The sequence below is a fragment of the Gobio gobio genome (assembly GCF_949357685.1).
Source record: "Gobio gobio genome assembly, chromosome: 8".
In the NCBI taxonomy this organism is placed as follows: Eukaryota; Metazoa; Chordata; class Actinopteri; order Cypriniformes; family Gobionidae; genus Gobio; species Gobio gobio.
The window spans coordinates 40,086,593-40,102,086 of NC_137114.1; the positions used below are offsets into that span (position 1 = coordinate 40,086,593).

The 15,494-nt window shown below is 39.1% G+C and overlaps 1 protein-coding gene across 1 annotated transcript in view; it reads right to left on the minus strand.

Annotated features, from left to right (window-relative positions):
* The window catches only part of tyw1 (tRNA-yW synthesizing protein 1 homolog), a 77,829-nt gene that overhangs the window by 19,593 nt on the left and 42,742 nt on the right, over positions 1-15,494 (minus strand). Inside the window, exons 13-14 of the mRNA XM_079824458.1 lie at positions 14,356-14,491; positions 3,145-3,255 (exon numbers count right to left, since the gene is read on the minus strand). Coding sequence (XP_079680584.1) covers positions 3,145-3,255; positions 14,356-14,491 — 247 coding nt within the window. The remainder of the gene's footprint in view (positions 1-3,144; positions 3,256-14,355; positions 14,492-15,494) is intronic.

Genomic DNA, 15,494 nt, shown 5'->3' on the forward strand with positions numbered 1-15,494 from the left:
AACAATTACTTATTTATCATTTAAACCTAACTGTTAGACCTAGTATGTGAACAACCAGTTCAAGTTTGCATCAAACTACCCCACAGTAATGAAGCTCAAATGTAAAAAACAAAACAAAAACAACAACAACAACTGGAAGCAGAAGTCTCGTTTGACATTAAGACCGTTAACCCGGAGCTGACAAATGATTAAAAGGTGAATGCAGGCTCAGAGATTCAGACAGCCTGCCTCTGTTTGGGTAAACTCTGCAATATTTTCCTCACACTTTTTCATAGCCTTTATTTTATCCCATAGAAGGCGGCGTAAATCCTCGCCTTCTGCGGTCTATGAAAGTGGGCGATTATTGTTGCTAGGTAACAGAATGTCATAGTTGAAGTCGGCATTACTTTGGAGTGGCTCTGCTTTGAATGTGAATGCGCTGAGGCGGGCTCCCTACGGGGCAGGTGCACACCGGTCACATGACTGGCTGTTGACTCGTAATGAGATTATGGGCAATTCTGTGGTCCTCTATAGAACAGCGCCCCACTTCCTCCATTAGAAAAAAAAACCTGCTAATGTGAAGATAAGACTGGAGGAGAGACTACCTGAAAGAATTAATGCAAATTGCAGCTGAACAGGGAAAAGAGGAGAAACAAGCATGAATAAAACAATCTTTCACGCATGTTAAATGACAGTTTTGGCACCTGGAGAGACGGCAAGAATTTCTTAGAGATTCATCAAAACAATACGTGTCCCTCATCTGAGCAGTTTTCATGCCATGGTGGTCTGGGATTCATGAGGTCACGAGCAAATCATAAACAATTAAACCAGGACAGTGTAATTACACAGGTCAACAGACTCCAGATGCATTAAGTCAAAGAAAAACTGGCTGAGATGAGGAGAGATTTAATCAGTTTAGTCAATTGCATTAATCTTGAAGACAGGTTGATTAAGTAGGAGACGGGGTTTATTTGCTGATAAAAAAAACTAACTAACATTTAATTAAAAAGCTATTAAAGTCACTAGCTGACTATTTAAAAGCTACAATCTTGGCATTTCATGGAGGACTGACTCATCATGGATCTATATATTTATAAATGGGATGAATGTAAACTGCATTCTGAACGTAATGATTTATGGCTCTTCCATTATTAAAATTAAAGAAGACAATTCATTTAAAATTAGGGCTGTGTGATACGGACGGGGGAAAAAAATACTATGATTGTTTGATCAATATTGCAATATCGAATTGAATCATGATTTTGAAAGAATATTCATTTATTTATTTATTACTTATTTGTTTATTAATCAGGGTCAATACACAATAATACATAAAATGTGTAAAATGAGAGCAAATTGGCTAATTTTCATCTGTAGTCCCATAGCAGGTTAATGAAAATCTCTATAAATGCTCACAATTTTGATTCAACAGTAAAACCCTCAGCCTTTTATACAAACCACAATGACCCGTTACACACATACTTGTCTGTATAATTTTTTGGAAGCCAGGCCGGCTTCGCCAGCTGTATTTTTGCACAAATTATATGTGACGGCATCAATTATTTCATACATTTTTTTCACTTTTTTCGTATGTTGTGCAGTTTGCAAATGCCTGTGTTGTTGCTATATAATTATTTTTGTTCAACTGGTTCAGAATGTGCCATTGTTTTTATCTCAACTCACTAGAAGGACTTTGCGCTCGCGTCTCGTTTCTTGCAGCATCTCAAGCTTGGCAGTGTTCTATGCAGCACTCAAAGTAAAACAAGTTAAACTTTTAAAAAACGTGTCTGCATCTCGTGTTTTTAACTTCAAAAACACGTTTCGTGTGCCCTATACTCGGTTTTGCTGCACCAATAGTTTGACAGGTCTTGCAAATTACCTAGCTCTATAATTCATCATCTCTCCCGTATAGGAAAAAGTCCTTTAAGCTGCCCTGAATTCACCTTCCCTGGTTCCTGTGCTTTTTTCCATGTCGTAACGGTAAACCCACTTTGTTCGGTTTTGTGCACGCTACATTCTGCTGCACACTGAGTGGGGCAGGTGGATTTTATCACGGTTTCGACTCATTGCAAAACTAAAAAAGAAAATGCCATCGAAACTCTTCTGAAGACAATCAGTTCCCTTCAGAGATACATTCATATAAACCCCCGCCCCCAATTCAATATTTATATTTTCCTTCTTATATTTCGTGCAACATGAACAGTGAGCTTGCTGTGCCTGGTACTGTATTTTCTCTGCTGGCCCGTCTGTGTTCTGCTCTCTGCGTCAGTCTCACATTCATGAGATTTCATTACAGAAGTAGTGATTCACAGGCAAATTCGTCTTCAAAAAAAGTCTTCAAAGTGTGAATGGTTTGTTTACAAACTCACAACTAATCTGCTTCTTGAATTCCACACATTGATCAGAGCGGTTAACAGCTCACCCAATTTTAAGTCAGTGGATATGACTTAAATTTGAGTTTGTACATTACTCAGGTAATCATACGTCAACACACGTGCAATATAACCCAGTCATGGATCACTTGTGTGATGCTTTTGAGTATTTTCTTTAAAGCTTCAGTGCCAGTTGTAATTATATGAAAAAGAGTGATGAGCACATTTAAAATTTCTCCTTTTGTGCTCTACAGAAAAAACCCATACAGGTTTGGAAATGACAACGTGAGTAAATCATTTTCATTCTTAGGTGAACTATTCATTTAACTGGCATAAACTGAACATAAATTAACTATTTTAACATTACGTAACAAATTTCATAACAAAATGCACTAAAATTGCGCATTATGCTTGATACTGCAATTCCAAAAAGATATTTTAAAAGTTGAATATCCTTCAATGATGTAGCATTCAAGTCAAAATTTCTGTAGCACAACAAAAAAGAAAGAAGCTTTGTCAGTAACAACATTTTATTGAGTAGCTCCTGCTGAAAAACGTTAATCTTATCTGAGATCAAATCAATCAAATCTTCATTCATTCATTGGCTTTCAGTGAAGGACTGGGAATGAATTTAAATGAGCCAGGTCAATACCTTGTTTTCTTGCAAAAAGGATTAGGAGGAAACGCTTGGGATTCCAGCAATAGCGTAATAAAGATTTACCTGTTAAACCCAAAAGGGTTCAGAGACCCTCATTAGAAGCGGATGCCTGAATTAGGCGGGTGAAAAGCATACCTTGACCTCGATGAAATCTGGCTGGCCAAGGGCGATGAGATCTGAGTAGGCCTTCAGCTCATCCACATTCCAGGCCTTCACCAGGGTCAGTCTGTACACCGTACGCTGTTGCTAGAAGAGGAAACACAAGGAGGAGCTGTCAAATTATTGCTTAATAATTGCAACACACCTGGGTTGGAGAATACCAAATGATATTTGCAACCCACTTCTGTAATCTGAAGCATTTCTGAGTGAAACCTATGGAAGCTTGTTTCCACCATAGAATTAAATATTTTAAAAGATAATTGCGACTTCTCATAATTGCGTGACAAAGTCGCAATTGCATGTTAAAAAGTCAGAATTGCAAGATACAAACTCGCAATTCTGACTTTTCTCTAAGACGTAACTGCAACTTTATGATCACGCAATTCTGAGATAGAGTAAAAGAAATGTGTTCAAAGAAAAGTTAATTCTTTTTAAATGATTAATAAGAGGATTTGCTGGTGAATTCAGTGGTCGACCATGGCCGCATTAGCAAAATATTTTTTTTATTTTAATTACGTCAATAGAAACTGTTGAAATGTAACATATTAACCAATACTTGATTTTTTAAATCTTTTTTTTAAATACAAATTTACCCAAAACAAGTATTTAAGACAGTTTAATAAGAACATGATTATTGGCAAATCGCTCTAAAATGACAACTGAAAGTGAAGATTTATTGAAAAATGTATTACTATTGTATACAATTTAAACTAATATTCAAAACAGCACCATTGTGTGAATGTAAAGTAACTAAAGTTGACTTAAATATTTGTTGATATATTTGAAACATCAATATTTTTTAATATAATAATAATAATAATAAATTGTGTATAAATAATAATAATATTAGTATAACAAAGATTAAATAAAAATACAAGTCCAAGAATAATGTAAATAAAGAAGTTCGTAAGGTTTACAAGTAAACAAAAAACCCCCAAAAAAGACTAAATAAACAATGAAAATTAATCATATAAGCCCTCCAAAATGTACTCATGGAGACAGCCCAAGCATTTGCCTTGGAAACGAAAAGTAATAAAACTTTTGATGTAATGAAGGTATGAAGATATACAGCACAACCGACGAATAATTCAGAGCTTAATGTGGGATTTTCCATTTCTAGCTATTGCATCAACGTAATCTTGCTGATGGTGCTTAATATTATCATTGACAAGAGAGTCGGGTGAACATGGAGAAAAGGATAAAGACTTTTTAATAAGAGAGAGCTTCTCCAAGCTCCAGCCTCCGGTGTCTGCCCTGGGGTCCTGGAGTTCGGAGTGCTCCGGCCCACATCATTACTCACACACGGATGCCCCAAGGGGAGGAAGACCACACAAAACACAGCGAGTGATAATGGACACTCGTGCCTCCCGTTCCTGTTATTGCACCTCGTCAATCAAACAGTCCGACTGTCACAGTCTGACATTGCTCAGAATAACCATGTCCGTCCCTATAGACAATGCCTTTGTGTGTTTGGTTGGTTTCTGTCGTAGTACAGATGTCAGCGCAGTCAGCATTGTTCCTGATCCATGCTAACTAGTTGACTGCAAGGCAGGGAAGGATGGGAGGGATGGAAGCCAGCTAGCGAAAGCTAGGGAGGATCTGGCCTTCACAGGTGTGCTCATGCATGTGTGTAAGAACCAGAGAGAGGGGGACGGACATGAGAGACGGATAATTGGAGAGATGTGGCAACGGGTGAGGGTATTTAGAGCAGCAACCCATTTTAAACCTGTCAAGAGATCTTCATCCGTCCCACACCTGAGGCCGAATCAGGCAGCAGGTGAGCAGGGCTCTGTAAAAACAGACAGCCACATGCTAGACCTGAGCAGCAGCATGCCAACATAGAGCCAGCTTTATGTGTAGAGTGAAGAAGTGCTGACACAGAGCCCGAGTTTCCACAATAGGGCAAGCCTCACTAGTATTATTGCACATATTTGCAGAAATCAATTAAAGCCATCTCTTCCATTGTCCTAAATCAACCAAAAAAGCAGCAGGGTATTTTGAATTCTTCCACTTCTATGATATCCTGTCCACATCATATAATAAATATCAAATATGCTTACAAAACACACTAATAATATCATCTGTGCAGCTTGTTGTGGAAGCCTACTTTTACGAATCAAACCCAAAATGTAGGTGTGGGAGAGGATAATACAGGTGAAAAAAATCCATTAGACTTTATGAAGACTTTTGACATGTATATTTTGGACCCCAGATATGGTTCGCTTCAGAGACATTTGACACTTCTTTAAAATTAAATCAAAAGGAACTTTTTGCGATTTGTTAAAGGAGACCTATTATGCCTCTTTTACAAGATGTAAATTAAGTCTCTTATGTCCCCAGAGTGTATATGTTTCAGCTCAAAATACTCTACAGATAATTTTTTATGTTCTCCAATTTTTTTAAATACTCCAATTTTGTCACGTTAAAATTGGGGGTGAGGAAAAACGCACCATTTTTGTGCGTGTCCCTTTAAATGTAAATGAGCTGGTGCTTCCTTTTAAGAAGAAGACGGAGCTTCAAGAGCCTGTATTCCGGTGTTCTCTAATGCACTGAAAATTTAAATAAGTTTTGTTCAGCCTTATATGTTTGAACCGGAGTCGGACAATGATGGGAGGGACTCAAGAAAAGGGACAACATGCAACAGGACATTTCTGAATGGTTAATTGATGAATTTATGTAGATGACGAGGAGTTACCTAACTTCAAGCCATCGATTAGCATGTTCCTTCATGATAATCTAGAAATCCCTGTACAGGTACTCGTGTAGGAACTGTTGTAAAATGCCTACAGAGCCGGAGAATATATGCTGTATGGTCATAGAACAGGTATATTTTAGTTTAATTACGGTTATAACTTAGTTTGTCATCTTGCTATTAGATGCTATAGCATTTGTTTTATGTCCTGTGTTGCAATAAAAATGAAAAGACGGATGCGACAGCTTGAGCAGACTCCCAAATGTATGAATGACCATCCTGGACTGGAGCATGTTTGTTTAAATGTGTATTCTATTCAGAACGCATGCAAGCGTTCGGGACATTTCCTTTGAAAATGAAATGCAACCAGTGTCCTCAGTGGCTCTGATGCCAGGAGTCTCTTATGGAGACTCTTACGATTGTTTTTTACATCCAACAACAGAACATTTGTAATGTTTTTTTGGCCCAGACATTGTAAATCTCTCTAGCTGATACAACGAGTAAACCGAAATGGTGGACTATGCTTCTCATTCAGGGGTGTGTCTATGCTAATAGGGCAGATCGTCACCAGTCTTACATAAGAGTAGGGGGGAATCTGAAACCGTGTGTTTGGAGAGATTGTTAATGATTATGGGATTATAAAAAAAGTATTGGGATTTTTACTATTATAAGATGATTGTTTACACATGCATCTGTGTTCAACCACCTTATGAAAGTAAATTTTGCATAATAGGTCCCCTTTAAATGTGAATTTTGCAATACTGGATAAAATAAATGCTAGATGGAAACAAAAAGTTTTGGGACGCCTGCCTTTACATGCACATGAACTTTAATGACATCCCATTCTTAATCCGTAGGGTTTAATATGGAGTTGGCCCACAATTTGCAGCTATAACAGCTTCAACTCTTTGGGAAGACTTTCCACACAGTTTTTTTATGTGTGCGATTATGCGAATTTGACCATTCTTCTAGAAGCGCATTTGTGAGGTCAGGCACTGATGTTGGACGAGAAGACCTGGCTTACAGTCTCCGCTCTATATCATCCCAAAGGTGTTCTATCGGGTTGAGGTCAGGACTGTGCAGTCCAGTCAAGTTCCTCCACACCAAATTCGCTCATCCATGTCTTTATGGACGAAGTCATGTTGAAACAGGAAGCGGCCATCCCCAAACCATTCCCACAAAGTTGGGAGCATGAAATTGTCCAAAATGTCTTGGTATGCTGAAGCATTAAGAGTTCCTTTCACTGGAACTAAGGGGCCAAGCCCAACCCCTGAAAAAAAACACACACCACAATCCCCCCTCCACCAAACTTTACACTTGGCAAAATGCAGTCAGGCAAGTACCGTTCTCCTGGCAACCGCCAAACCCAGACTCGTCCATCGGATTGCCAGACAGAGAAGTGTGATCCGTCACTCCAGAGCACACGTCTCCACTGCTCTAGAGTCCAGTGGCGGCGTGCTTTACACCACTGCATCCCATGCTTTGCATTGCACTTGGTGATGTAAGGCTTGGATGCAGCTGCTCGACCATGGAAACCCATTCCATGAAGCTCTCTACACACTGTTCTTTAGCTAATCTAAAGGTCACACAAACTTTGGAGGTCTGTGGCTATTGACTCTGCAGAAAGTTGGCACCTCAGCATGCGCTGACCCTAGAATATTTAGTAGTGAGGAAATTTCACGATTGGACTGCACAGGTGGCAACCTATCACGTTACCACACCTCACATTCAATTCGTGCGACCCATTCTTTCGATGTTTGTAGAAGCGTCTGCATGCCCAGGTGCTTGATTGTATACACCTGTGGCCATGGAAGTGATTGCAACACCTGAATTCAATGATTTGGAGGGGTGTCCCAATACTTTTGGCAATATAGTGTATATATAAAAATACATACACAAGGATATTTCCAGGGGATTTTTTTCTCAGCCGACGACATGCCAAACATACACAATGTCTACATACACAATAAAAGTCATGTTACTTTGCCTCAATGTCGTGTGACAACCTGCACCAAGTGAAGTGATTGAGCTTTAAAATGCGGCAGAATAGGTTAATATTATGTATTAATATTCTGCATAAACTAAATGTAAAATTTGGATGGAAACATAGGCTAAAACCACATAATAACATCTCAGCAACTATATAGCAATGCTGTGGCAACTGTCCAAAATACCCTGGTGTGTAATTCCAGGTAATTCCAGTACATGGCTCTTCATCTGTCATGTGCTGTATTTTTACTATTTCCTTGGAAAATAAGAGGGCTGTGCAATGCATTTCAACGCGAACAGTACTTATCAAGCCTGAAAGCTATAGATCCTAAGGACACACTTAGTATGGAGGGACGGGTTCTGTCTATGTGCACTTAACTAAACCCAACACCACTCAACCAAACAAGGGCACGCAGAAACCCCTGTCTCCGATTTGTAGAGACATGGAATACTTGAGATGAATTCCAATGGATTTTCTTCATTCTTAAACACAGTATTCAATATTTAATAAAAAACTTGTTTGCATTTCAGTGTTGATGTGCCCCCAACTAAACACAGAATTGCATCTCAAGTCAGATGAAGCTCATTATACTAAAGTAAAATTGATCCAGAAGCACAAACTTTACTTTATACATTTTATTTTTTACTTTTCTGAGCCAAGGCCAAACACTGCCAGCTGCATACAGAAGATAACTAATCCAAAAAGCTTTTGAGGTTTGATTAAAATCAATATGAAATTAAAATTCATAATAAATAAATGTTCAAGACAAGAGTACACAATTCAACAGTGTATCGATTCCCAATGAATAAAATTACATCTTGCATTACATTTTTTTTGTCATTGAAATAAATTTCACATTACAGTAATGTGCTGCAAGTGACATTGCATATTGACTTCAAATATCAAGGTATTGAAATTTTGATCTGACATATCTGAAGACAAATGACCCCATAAAGCCAGCTTTATTGAATCCCATCATTCAGGGGTCCCATATTAAAACCTCAGCAAGTCAATCAGTCACTATCTGAATCCCTGGCAAACACTGCTGCTTTACACCTCTCTCTGTGCATTTGTGAGAGCTGAAACTATTTAAATGTGCAATAACAAATTCATGTCTTTCATCATCAATTTCATTGTACTTCATAGTACGTAATCTCTAATACGCCGCTTTAAACACAAGTGTACTACAGCAATGGTTTATTCTACAAACTTGGAAAAAACTAGGTTTTTAAATCATGAAAGAAAAACTATTACACACGATTTGCTGTTTATTTATGTAGTGGGGAAAATGTCATCTGTTTTCTACATGTATATAATGTGTCCAATAGACAATCACACACACAATAAAAGGCACTCACATTGTGAAGGAAAAAAACAATTCAAATGAGTCATGTTTCCCTGCTCTGCAGCAAAGCAGTACATTGAGATGAAACGATGTGAACGAAAGAAAAAGGAAAAAGTGTCAGAGACCGGATGCAAAGATGTCCATTCCAGCGTCTCCCAAAGGATTCTGCCTATTTCTTAATTAACTAGAGTCAGAGCCCTTCCACTGAAGTATAGCGCACAGCATTTTTCTCTCTTTCTGAGCGAGAATCCTCTATGGAAAAACCACATTTTTTATATTTGTGGTTCATCAAATATTGTTTCTGTATATTTATACACATAGAAACGATTAACATCCCCATTATTGTTTGGTGTTGACAGGATTCTTATTTTGAAATCAAATCTGTACAAATCTATTTATTTATTTTAGTTTTTACTAATGTTGATTAAGAACATTGTTTAACATTGTTTAACACGCACACACAGGTTTCCACCTGTGCAATAAGTCAATTTGTGAAATTCTAACTACTAAATATTCCACAGTCAACTGTTAGTGGTATTAGAACAAAGTGAAGCAATTGGGAACAACAGCAACTCAGCCATGAAGTGATAGGCCAGGTGTAAAACAAAAAAACAAAAAACAAGATTTATAAAAATAAAAAAAAAAGTGAGGTCAGCATATGCTGAGGCACACAGTGCACAAAAGTCACCAACTTTCTGCAGAATCAAAAGCTACAGACCTCAAACTTCATGAGGCCTTCAGATTAGCTCAAGAACAGTGCGTAGAGAGCTTCATGGAATGGGTTTCCATGGCAGAGCAGCCGAATCCAAGCCTTAGATCACCAAGTGCAATGCAAAGCGTCAGATGTAGTGGTGTAAAGCACACAACATGGACTCTAGAGCAGTGGAGACGTGTTCTCTGGAGTGACGAATCACACTTCTCTGTCTGGCAATCCGATGGATTGGGTTTGTCGGTTGCCAGGAGAACGGTACTTGCCCGACTGCATTTTGCCAAGTGTAAAGTTTGGTGGAGGGGGGATTATGATGTGGGGTTGTTTTTCAGGGGTTGGGCTTGGCCCCTTAGTTCCAGTGAAAGAAAACCAAGATATTTTGGACAATTTCATGCTCCCAACTTTGTGGGAACAGTTTGGGGATGGCCCCTTCCTGTTCCAACATGACTTCGCACCAGAGCACAAGGCAAGGTCCATTAAGACATGGATGAGCGAGTTTGGTGTGGAGGAGCTTGACTGGACTGCACAGAGTCCTGACCTCAACCTGATAGAACACCTTTGAGATGATTTAGAGCAGAGACTGCGAGCCAGGCCTTCTCGTCCAACATCAGTGCCTGACCTCACAAATGCGCTTCTAGAAGAATGGTCAAAAATTCCTATAAACACACTCCTAAACCTTGTGGAAAGCCTTCCCAGAAGAGTTGAAGCTGTTATAGCTGCAAAGGGTGGGCCAACTCCATATTAAAAATATATATATTGCATGTATATATGCAAATTATTTTAAACCACTCAAGTGCGACAAGTCAAAAGAGAACACGCTGTCTTTGAATGTCAAGGGAGGGCCAACTCCATATTAAACGCTACGCATTAAGAATGGGATGTCATTAAAGTTACTGTGCATGTAAAGGCAGACATCCCAACACTTTTGGCAATATAGTGTATATATATGTGTATTTATAACAATGTTCTACTAAATAATATCTACTAATTCCTTTTCAATGTCATTAAGTCACACAGGAGAACATGCATCTCTGGCATTGCAATTTTCAAGGTATATTGAGTTCTTCATGCATGTTTAATGGTTAGAGAGTCGCACTTGTAACCCAAAGGTTGTGGGTTCGAGTCTCAGGTCCGGCAGGAATTGTCGGTGGGGGGAGTGAATAACCAGCGCTCTCCTCCACCCTTAATACCACGACTGAGGTGAGACCCTTGAGCAAGCCACCGAACCCCCAACTGCTCCCCGGGCGCCGCAGCAATATGGCTGCCCACTGCTCTGGGTGTGTGTTCACGGTGTGTGTGTTCACTACTGTGTGTGCAGAGCACAAATTCCAAGGCCACATGTCACTTCACTTTGTCACAAACGGGTTTGAGTTTTGCACAGAAAACATGAAAATACAACAACACAAAATTAATGTAAACAAGATTATAATATATACAGACTGTTGGCCAATATCTGAGAACCAATTAAGCAGAAAGCAATCTAACAACAAAATTAAAGACGACGTAATGTTGCAGTTACAAGGAGAAAGGAAAAAAGGACATTTAACTGTTATGGTGATGAATGTTGAGAATAAAACAGCCATTAATGGTTTTGTTTTTATACTCGAGTCATATTTATCTCTGACAAATAGAAGCCAGAAACAAATGCATTGTAATTAAATCTTGTAGGTGTGAGTGATGAACAAGCCACAGAAAAATGAGTATGCATAATGATAGACAAACTGCCGAAGGAAACTGTGTCAGTCTAGACAGGTGAAGTTCAAGTGATGGAGGCAAAGCAGACATCGGCCACATGAAATTCTCTCTCCTCTCACAGAGCCAGAGTTTCACCATCAGCATAAAGTCTGGTGAAACTGCAACTTATTCTGGTCACAAATCTCTCACTGAAACAGGAATGGCCAGTTTGAATGACATGAGACATATTTAAAAAACAAAACAAAACAATGTATACTTATTCCCATGGTTTATTGCTTCTTTTATTTGTAAATCGCTTTGAATAAAAGCCAATCCTGAATGCCTCACAATCCTGCTGTCGAAAGTGTCAACAGTGTCGAGTTGCGCTCTTCAGTCAGAAAGCTACACTGCAGGTGATTTCAACTCATTAGAAAACAGAAGAGCACTTTCTGTTCTTGTGTCTTCCTTATGACTCACATATGCACATATGTACAGGCACACACAGAGACCAAGCGCACTGTTCAACGGCAAATGCAGGGAAGTCATTATTAAAGTTTAGCACACAGACGCAGTGAATCATCTCTGAATGCTGGCACTTAAAATCATTAAGCAGTAATGCCACGGCCTCCGTGTAACAAACGGCTTTTGTCATCACAGCTTGCCGAACCCTGAGTAAGAGCCGTTGACGGACAGCACCTACGCATCCACTCCATCAGGCTAGCATTTTTAACAGAACTTCACCTTAATATCACAGTTAAAACATTTGAAGGCATCCGGCGACTTTTATTCAACACCCATTTCTGACGTTAAAAAAAGACATTGTTAGAGACAAAGCAGGGCTTTCTCTTATTACTCAGATAAATCAGAGGATTTGGGTTAAGATGAAATCAATCCTAGAGCTTTGCGGTCATTATGTTTGGAATTAACAATCGATAGCAGGGATTTCCAGGCCTGATATGAATTACAGGGGAAAATAATGAATTAAGAGATTAGAAGCGAGAGGAAAACAGCTTTTGGCAATTAAACGATCAATTTTAGGGCCAGCGACAACTGAGGTTTCACACGCAGCAATGCACAACAGAACTATTAACCTTGTAAAACACTTAATAAAGGTTGACTTTTTGACTTTGACTGGTGATTGGGGAGAATTGAATGATTCTGAATAAACACCACATTCTCTTCCCGTCTTCATTACTTGGTCTGTGCAAAGACACAATGATTATTAGCGTCAATACGAGTAATTTAAGGGCAATGGTGCTGATTCCTTGAGATCTGTACACTATTTAAAGATCACAAGAAACACACAATGTTAGCCTGGGTCTTGTACTCTTGATAATTGTCGTTCTATTTGGGTTTCTTGCCAAGCAAGGGGTCAAAAGTGTTGGCCAATATCTGAACCAATTAAGCAGAATGCAAACGAACAACAAAATTAATGAGGACGTAATGTTGTAGTTACAGGGAGAAAGGGAAATAAAGGAATATAACTGTTACGGTGATGAATGTTGAGAATAAAACGGTCATTAATACTACTTGCGTCTTATTTATCTCTGACAAATAGAAGCCAGAAACAAATGCATTGTAATTAAACCTTGTAGATGTGAGAGTGATGAATAAGCCATTTGAGGCATTTAAGGGCAATGGTGTTGATGTGCTCATTCCTTAAGATCTGTACACTATTTAAAGATCACAAGAAACACACAATGTTACCCTGGGTCATGTACTCTTGATAATTGCAGTTCTATTTGGGGTTTCTTGCTAAGCAAGGGCCAAAATGGGTGATTGTTGACAACAGTCGGTCCAAAAAAAAAGGACTTCTTTCAGAATAAAGGCCTGTTCACACCGGGACGAACATCGCGGGCGCTAATCGCCAGAATTTATAGTTCTGAGATCTTATAGTTTTTGTACTTATGATGTCTGTCTTTTGTGTAATTTATGTCTGAGAGTTGTACCAAGACAAATTCCTATCAACTTGTTGACATGGCAATACATTTATTGAATTGAATTGAATTTCCGTGATGTTTTTCGGCGCGTCTTGAGTGTTCACACCCAATCGATTTTCACTGGCGATGCGCAGAGTGAACGTGCAAATTCAGTAGATAGTGCACCCGGTACACAAGGTGGTGCTGCGGCACTTTACGCTTCCGACACTCGCTTGTCACACAGAAGAAGAAGAGAGACTTTCCACTAATACTTTACGTGCTTGCCAAAACCATAGACATATTATGTCTATGGCCAAAACCATTCACACACTTTTTGCTAACTGGCAAGCAGCATTAGCAGCTCATCTTCTTCTTTGTCTACTTACTTACTACTACTTCGTCTTATCAATGTGTATTCGGCAAGACCGTTTTGTGTTTGAGCGCCACTAAGTCGTAATTTACTGTCACTTCAGCAGCTCCAGGCATGTGAACAAAAGCGCTGATCTCATTGGTCGGCCAGTTTTTAACGCGCCGTGTCAAAAAAAAAATTAACCCGATGCGTTTTTTTAAAAATTAAGCTTTTACGGCTTGCGTGTTGCGCGTCAGTGTGCACACTCACATTGGCATCCTTTGTTTAGTCAAGAGGCGTTAAACGTCGGCGATAAACGCGCGTGAAAATCGTCCCGGTGTGAACAGGCCTTAAGAATGCAAAAGATGCCTTATTTATCAGTAGTTTTGGACAATAGTTTCCCCCCCATCTGAAGTCAGTGAGATGGCAATATTACAAGCTTAAAACAAATAAACAGTTCTAACAGTCAAAACTGTGGTTTCATCTGGACTATGGCACAGTGGACCTACCTTTTCACCAAGCGCTCTGAGACTGTCCAAAAAGCGCTGCCAGAAGTCTTTGAAGAGGGGACGGTCAATTTTCTTCAGACTGTCCTTGGTGCTGGCATCAACGCTGACATAAAGTTGTGTAACAGGCACAAGATTCCTATAAATAGAGAGAGAGGTGGAAGGAGAATAAAATTAACATTGAGCAAAGAAAGTCTTGCTTTTTAACATATTAACAAGACTGAAGAAAATTTGAGTGCATAAGCATCTGGATCTAACCCATTTCTGGCCAGCCAGAGCAAGTGGCTCTATTGTATGGTGTTCTTTGTCACTGTGCATGTGTACAACACAATAAAGCAATACGCAACTGAGTGATGTGATATGAAAACTGGAGTTAAGCCAGGACTAGATGATGTGCGTTCAGACAATGTACAATACCAACAACTGCCAGAGGTGCATTAGCTAAATAAAAAACTCAGTCACTCAGTTCAGCTCTGGACTGTCCAACGCTATCATCATTTTAGTCAAGATATAGTATTTCTAATGAGGGGCTGTCAGTGTCCACGGTGTAAATGTTGCCGCCCACTAAGAAGTACGAAGGGAAAGTATCTTTTGTGGTTCCCCTATGGGCAAAGAGAACGAGGCAATACACCCACCGGTTTTTCACAAGCTGAACTTTTGTCTCCTTCAAACACTGGAGTCATCTTAAAAAACATATTTAAGAGGGAATTCACATACATCCTGAAAAATCTCAATAGACAGACAATCTTAGTTATTTTTGTCCTCTTTGCAAAAACCTGTTCTTTCAGGCAATTCAAAAAAGGAATATTTCCTAAAACTGCAATGGAAACAGTTTTATTTCCCGCTTTTACAGGTCACCTTACATATGTAAAAGTCGATCATTCTTTAAAGATAGTGCAGTATGTTTGGACAGAAGACGAGACCATTCTTTATTAAACTCATAAAAGAAAAAAGAATTACGAGAATACTGGATTCTAAACAACAAAGAAATGCCACAATTTATCAAGACCTTGAAGCAGACAGGAGGGAGAAACACACAGAAACTCCTCATATGTGGCCGCTCCCCAGTACAAGAGGCTTTCCTTGATATTAATGGTTTCCCTACGTCTCCTTCGATTAAAAATAATGGATAGTTTTGCCTT